This window comes from Sinocyclocheilus anshuiensis, unplaced genomic scaffold (assembly GCF_001515605.1).
Source record: "Sinocyclocheilus anshuiensis isolate Anshui unplaced genomic scaffold, SAMN03320099.WGS_v1.1 scaffold617, whole genome shotgun sequence".
Taxonomy (NCBI): Eukaryota; Metazoa; Chordata; class Actinopteri; order Cypriniformes; family Cyprinidae; genus Sinocyclocheilus; species Sinocyclocheilus anshuiensis.
In genome coordinates this window covers 797,118-804,588 of record NW_015539890.1, presented here as the reverse complement: position 1 = coordinate 804,588, position 7,471 = coordinate 797,118, and the positions used below count along the sequence as shown (strand labels likewise).

The window sequence follows — 7,471 nt, the reverse complement described above, 5'->3', positions numbered from 1 at the left end:
TAAATTATTTTTTAAATATATTAGAATGAGTACATTACAATATACATTTATTAGAACAAGTACATTATTATTTATGGGCTTAAAAACAAGATGCAAACAATCAGAATATTGTACCTGGTGGGGAGTGCACAATGTAAACATGAAACATATGCAATTACCTATATTGTACTGTGGTACAGTTATGGAGGCCCTTCATAATGCAGGTCAACTCTGCCAATAGTTAGAAATGTCACTATAGTAAGCAGTGTTTAATAAACAGCTGTTTTTCTAAATTCTGCTGAGGTGAAATTCAGTGCAGTCATGTATTGTGATACGTATCGTATCGTGGCCTCTGTATCGTGACTTTGCTGGTGATACACAGCCCTAAAAAAAATACCGTCATGTACCATGAAACCGGTATAATTTTGAAAAATACCGTGATATAAATTTTTGGTCATACCGCCCAGCACTAACATGAACACTGAATTCCGTTCACTTCCGTGTCTATTTGTGCCTGAAATGACACGTACGCACAAAATTATGTCAAAATGCACGTCTCTGCAAGTATCCTTGTAAACACAGTTGCTTATGGCTTAGGTGAAGGTTAACAATTGAGAAAGAAAATGGATGTGTAACAGTATATTGGTTCACAGCAGTTTAATGTTCCTGAGGCTTTCTGTGTCATGAAAGTCAATCAAACAAAATGTAGAGAAAAATCACTTTTGTAGCTTTAACACAGATTTATTGGATTTAATTTATACAGTGAAGACTATGCAGTGTTATTTTACATTTGATTATTCAATTTCTGTACCTGAATACTGTTAGATTACCTGAAAAATATAAAGCACTTTTTATTTCATTTGTATCCTTGTTCTATTATATTTATCTATGCTTGTAATTTGTTTATTTTTTATGTTGATTTACTCACCTACAAAATCACCTCAATCATTGATTATTTTTTTCCCCAAATAGAGCTATTCAATTCATCTGGTGATTTGTTTTTTCATATTGCAATATATATCGCAGAAAAACTAAATATCGCAATGTGAGTTTTTTCCAATATCTTGCAGCCCTACTGGAAAGGAAATTTTGATCCTGCTTGGTGTAATTCTCTCATATCAGCAAAACAATTTAGAAATGTGCTTTTTAGAGAACAATATACAATATCCCTCCCAGTGTTTTGCATGTAAAACAGGATGCTGGTCATGGAGACCTTGTGGGGAAAACTCATGCAAATGCAATGCAAAGCAGCTTTTCCTTCTTTGTTAACTATGAAATCATCAATAGTGTAAGAAAAATCTGTTAGATAAAATACATAAAAACTGGACAATAATTAAAACGCAGACAGGCCAGAGAGAGAACTTTAGTTGTATACCGCTTCCACCAATGTTATGTGAAATCATATCCATCTATTTAAGCACTGCATTCTTATCTTGCCCATGTGATCTGTGCTGATGTCATTCCCAATCACAAAATGTCAATTGCAGTAGTGGTTAGTTTGAATTTCATTTGGCTTGCTGAACTATTAGTTTCTAGCACGAGTTCCTACTCAACTTCTGCATTCAACTGTATCAGCCAGTGGTTCATGGTCTCCATTCCAGCTGTGAATCGCACCACTGCTCATTTACATAAAGCTGCTCGCAATGCCAGCGGTCACTGTCACTCACGTCACTACAAACTGGTAACTCTCAGTGACAATAAATTACTTCAGGTCTTTTTGTTGCTGTTAATCATTATGTGAAAGCCACTTCAAGGAATTGTTCACTCAAAAATGCCATATTCTGTCATTATTTACTCAACACAGACACGGTTTTTCCATAGTTTTCTATGTAAGCATACATTAGATAGACATGTTTGACCGCCGCACTCAAGTCTTTTACAGCATCTCACCCTCGACAGTGTTCTAACAACAAAAAAGAAGACCTTTAGTAGTTTTTTTTTTTATTACATTGCCCGGCGTTTTGCATCTTTGTAGGGCTGCACGATAAATCGCATGCGATATTTAATGCGCATCTTGTCAGAAAGCCGGTTCTGTAATCGAACGTGGTTTTGCACAGCTCGTCAGTGAACAACGGCTCTGTGTAGTTAATGCTGCTCAATGTGAAAGCACGCACGTGATGGAGATTTACCGCTGATTACAGAACCGGCTTTACTGATAAGATGCGCGTTAAATATCGCATGCAATTTATCGTGCAGCCTTACATCTTTGTGTTCTGTGTGAATGGCTGCTAAAGCGATATGCAATTTTGTAGGTGAATCAGACAAACGTCCAATATAAACTAGAAACAAATGATAAATTCCGCACACTACTCAAACTTGCATCATAATGACATTTTATTTGCAATATTTTTGGTCAATCAACCTAACAGAAAGCTTGAGAGAGATTTTCAGTAAATAATTACTTGAATTTTTTATCAGTTCCTCATATACTATGAAGAACAGTGCACAAGTAGTATGGAAAACTAGTAGGGCTGCACGATAAATCGCATGCGATATTTAATGCGCATCTGACATGGCTTTACTGACAAGATGCGCATTAAATATCGCATGCGATTTATCGTGCAGCCCTAAAAACTAGTATGATACTTTGAATGGTGCTTGAAATTTCTTTTGTGTTTTACTAAAAAAAACAGCATACAAACTTGGATGAACATAAGGGTGACTAAATAATTACTAAATATTAGTTTTTGAGTGACGTGTTCCTTCAAGGCACGTGAGATCTGATCTTTGTGCTCTCTTTAACAGGAAGCAGTCGAGCAGGTAAATGACACACAGATTGGACCTCTACCACACACATTTATCTCCACCTGCTTCATCAGGTCAGCCTCTTATCAGCATGGTGAGGCATCTTGTGTAAAATTCTAACCTGGTGAGAAATCACGACAAGCGACATTAACCTTGACTGACAAACATGATAATTTGCACCCTTTTTATCATCAATAGTTTAGATAAAATACCATATTTTCCTGTTTTTTCCTTTTAGGGTTCAAGAACAGCCTCTAAACTAAAGACGCTGTCCACGAGACTCCCAACTCAGCTACACAGGAGCAGGTTTTCAAAAGGAAAACCACCATTAATTATTTAACACTCTTGTTGCTTTCCAAACACTTCTCATCCCAATTTGTGAGCATTTAGCATTAACCCAAAACTGTAGGCAATTCTCACGCTGTTCCTGTGAGAAGACAAATTCAAATAAAACCGATTTTGATTTGGTGCGCTCTTGTACTCAAAAATAATCTTCTACTACCAGATTCAACAGTATAATTAAAGCATGCCAAACATACTCCAAACATGACAACAAATAATGAAGGAAATTTGTCTTAAATTTGTTAAACATAATGACAAAAAAATAAACTCCAACTGTGAATGTGAAAGGGAAGCCTGTCTAACCATCACTTCAGTTTAAGAAATCCAAATTTTGATCATCATCAAACATATAAACAATGAGCCAATTCAATTAAGCATCTATTAAACACTAATCTAATTTTCAAAATACTGGTACTCCAATGCAGCATGAAGCCAAGTTCAATTCATGGCTTTTCAGAGTACATCAAAGAGACCTGCTTACGGGAAATCTCTGATATAGGCCTATAATATTACAGATTTAAATTTCAGTTGCAAAAACAGTGTTTGATTGGGCCAGTTTGATTCTTTTCTGTGAGACAGTTCAAAATAGTTCTATTCCAAACTTAATTTGTTTTCTCACTCAAAAAAGTGTCTGCATTGAATTCTTAATGCACGTATGTATTTTTAATAATATAGGTAGACAAATACAGCTGTTTCAGGGCTCCAGACTGCCACCATTTTTTCTGCGACTAATTTTGTGAGCAGTCGCACTACCGAGCACCGCGTTGTTTAACTCATAAGCGCTGCCATTTCTGTTGCATATGTGAAACATCAAATGGCAAACGAAACTGAAAGCATAACGAAACCGCGCTACTCGTTTGAACTGCGCAGCGCTTAGAGTGTAGAGCCTGGTTTATACTCGCCGCGTCAGCACGAGCGCGAAGGTGTATAGGTATATCACCTAGCCATAAAAACTGGTCACTATATCTTTATAGGCTTCACACCATTTTTTAAAATAACATTTTACCTTTTAAAATACAAATATTTCTATTAGTCTCTAAACAATTACGAGCTCATAAAATCTGCACATATGAGAAAATTGATTAAAATACATTTTGAATAAATACAGTATGTCAAAATGTCGAACATAGCTAAATGTCACGTGAACTACCTTTATCTGTTATCTTGTAAAAAGCTGACAAATCGTCTTATCTGTCTTCACGATCGTCTGACTGTCCCAGCCCTTGTACTTCCATCTCATGGTCCACATAATCAGTCTCAAGCTTTCTCCGTACAATCAACACCCTGGTTACTCTTAGTACCAGCATGCAACAAATGAAATTACCCATGAAATGCTCGTGAGTAAGCAGACAGCGTTTCACCTCTCGTAGATCCAACTAGCCATAAATTCAAATCGGCTTCTAATCTCATTCCAAAATCTCTTTCTAATGAAAAAGTCCAATTCAAATCGATACTTGTAACAAACTACACATAAAGCAATACGGGCAACACTTCCAGTCTCTAATGAATGATGATGTGGATTCGTCAAGAGAGAAGTGAGGTAAACAAAGACCTCCCATGAGGTTCCCAGTGTATAATATTGGCCAAATACACTCTATTAAAGCAAAAAAAACACACAGTGTAACTTAATCAAACTTGTTTCCCAATGAAAATAAAGAAATCAATCAAAAACAGGAAACCCTAGAGTGTAAGAGTCAATAAAGATTAAAAAAGGCAATAGATCTGCACTCAGCAGCCAAATTTTGGCGCCACAAGATGATATACTAGAGATGCTGACTGAAGTCTAGTGCCCTGTGTGGCTTACTTGAAAAAGGTCGTTTTACACAGTCCTGCAGTAAAATTGTACATTTAGGGCCTTTCACTGGCATTTAGAAAGTCAGAAAAGAGAGGAAAAGCTGGTCTTACCCGTGTAACCCACACACCAGCCCCAAGACGCCACCATCGCCAGTAACCACCTGAACATGACCCCTTCGATGTACCAGAACGTGGGGGCATCTAGAAGTCTTAAAGGCTGCAGGACTATCAGGTAGAGGCAGTATGACGGGATCGCCACACAGTTATTAACAAACATGAAGGTGAAACGGAGCAGCGACTTCATTAAGATCCAGAACAATTTGCGGGCCGTGTCCAGATGGGGAGCCATACTGTACTGTCCTGCCTGCAAAAAAAGAAAAAAAGAAAATTAAATCTCAACACTTTAGCTGATGTGATGCATGCTTAAATCAAGCCAGTGAACGCAAGGCATGGAGGTGACAACAAAAAATAGACTCAATGTATAGAGATGCAGCTTACGCCTGTGAACTGATTTACTCACAGACACTCAAGTAACCACTGATATAAATGCGCCGGTTCATACTGACACCCTTTAAGCCCGTTAGACTTTGATATCTATGGTTCAAGCTAAACAAACAAAGAAAAACTTTGGTTCAAATTAAATAGTGTCTTTCCTGATAAGCATGTTGAGGAGGAGCTACTTCAGGTTAACAAAAGAAACCAACAATACCATGCTTAATCCTATATTTGTCTTAGGTGAATGTATGATATAAAAAATAACCTGTACAAAATAATAACGATAAGAATGATGGAGAGTACAATTATTCATAACATAAAATTATTCATAACTATGATATTTATCATAACAATAAACGTAACGTTTGATAGGACACACAGAACCTGATTAAGTGTAACACACTTCAATTCAGTTATTTGAGTCTGCATGGCTTTCATTCATTTATTTTAAGGACAATTAGAGTAAAAACCCTTTGAATGAAGGTGAAATGTTTAAAATGAAGTGTTGAACAGAGCGCTAACGCGGCTAACATGCTACATAGAGTTTTAACTGCTGCTTAAACAGCACTTCCAATTTATATCAAAACGTGCATAATTTTCTAACAATTCAAACAGACATATAAATGAATAAATAAAACATGATAATATATACCATTACTGTTGGTAATTAAAGCAGAAAGTGTCTGCGCTTGCGCTGCTGTGCTAGCATGCTAAGCTAACGCTCAGTTTAACGGTCACTTCATTATATGATTATTTATTCTTCAAATGATCTCTTTGTTTGAGTGGTTGTTTCATTAGTTGTACTTTTTTTATATTTATATAATCCCCGACTGTCTGTCCTTCATACAAAGTGGCCGGTGTCTGGCTGATTCGGTGATTTAATGAGATTTGGACTAAAGTCCTTGACGGATCCGTTAACGTTACCCACCATTGACGAACCGGATCAGAACAGCGATCCAGATCTACGAAAACGCTTCGACGGTTCAAATGACATCGATGATCTGAAACGATCTCATATTATTAATGCTCTAATCTTCACGTGAAGGTGTTTTCTCACCGTGCTAACGCGCAGCCCGCTGGTGAAGCTGCAGATGGGCTCGGACGGTTCGGTTCGGTTCGGTCACATGTAGCGGACGGAGATGATCGGTGAACCCGAGAGCTCTGGGTCGTCTGCTCCACGGCTTGACTCGGTTCCGAGGGTCGGTGTCCTGATCGGATGCATGCGCTTCAGTTACACACGCGCATGTTTCTGGAGTCACGCAGCCGAACCTCTGGATCGCACACAGCACACGCTTGAGATCAGAGTCAGACACGTAAACCCACTTTTCCGCTCCGGATGAGGCGTGTCGTGTCGGGCATGTATTCACTGGGCCTCTCCTCCGGGATGAGGATGAGGAGGATGATGATGGTGATGATGATCTCTGGCTCCGTTATTCTGGACCTCCCACAGGCCGCGAGCACACGCACCGGTACCGGTGTTCTGACGATATGTGCTACCAATGCTGCCTATCAGATTGTGCTACCAGCATCTTATTCATGTGGTTTGAGGCTTTTTTTAATGTCCATACCTACCCCTACCCGTCCACACCTACCCTTACCCTAAACTTACCCTTAAAACAATGTAAATATATTGTTGGTAGCACAATCTGATAGGTATAGCATGTTTCGTCGGTACACCCGGCCCAGCTCTGTTGCTGAAGAAACTAGATGTGTAATATTAAGGAACAAACTTCCATCTTTGGAAGTGTAGGAAACTAAAGTGTCCACCCAGTAGACTCCCTTTAGAATAAAAGAAGCTTAAAAAGAAACTGATTTTTTCCTTACCACATTCTACAAACAAAATGAAACCAAATAACATTAAGGTGTTTTTGGCAGTGTTCCGCGGTAGCTGTATTTGGAAAAAGTTGGTAAACTATGACCCCCAGTGGGCAATAAAAAAAAGTCTTCCCTATCTATCTATCTATCTATCTATCTATCTATCTATCTATCTATCTATCTATCTATCATCTATCTATCTATCTATCTATCTATCATCTATCTATCTATCTATCTATCTATCATCTATCTATCTATCTATCTATCTATCATCTATCTATCTATCTATCTATCTATCATC

The 7,471-nt window shown here is 38.0% G+C and overlaps 1 protein-coding gene across 2 annotated transcripts in view; it reads right to left on the bottom strand.

Annotated features, from left to right (window-relative positions):
• The window catches only part of LOC107685762 (acyl-CoA:lysophosphatidylglycerol acyltransferase 1-like), a 49,190-nt gene extending 42,276 nt beyond the window's left edge, over positions 1 to 6,914 (bottom strand). Inside the window, exons 1-2 of one of the 2 annotated variants that reach the window (XM_016482468.1) lie at positions 6,413 to 6,914; positions 4,972 to 5,224 (exon numbers count right to left, since the gene is read on the bottom strand). In XM_016482468.1, coding sequence (XP_016337954.1) covers positions 4,972 to 5,209 — 238 coding nt within the window. In that variant the 5' untranslated portion in view covers positions 5,210 to 5,224; positions 6,413 to 6,914. Of the gene's footprint in view, positions 1 to 4,971; positions 5,225 to 5,358; positions 5,397 to 6,412 lie in introns of those variants that run through there. The other variant, XM_016482469.1, reaches the window with a different exon arrangement.
• Positions 6,915 to 7,471: the final 557 nt, after the last annotated feature.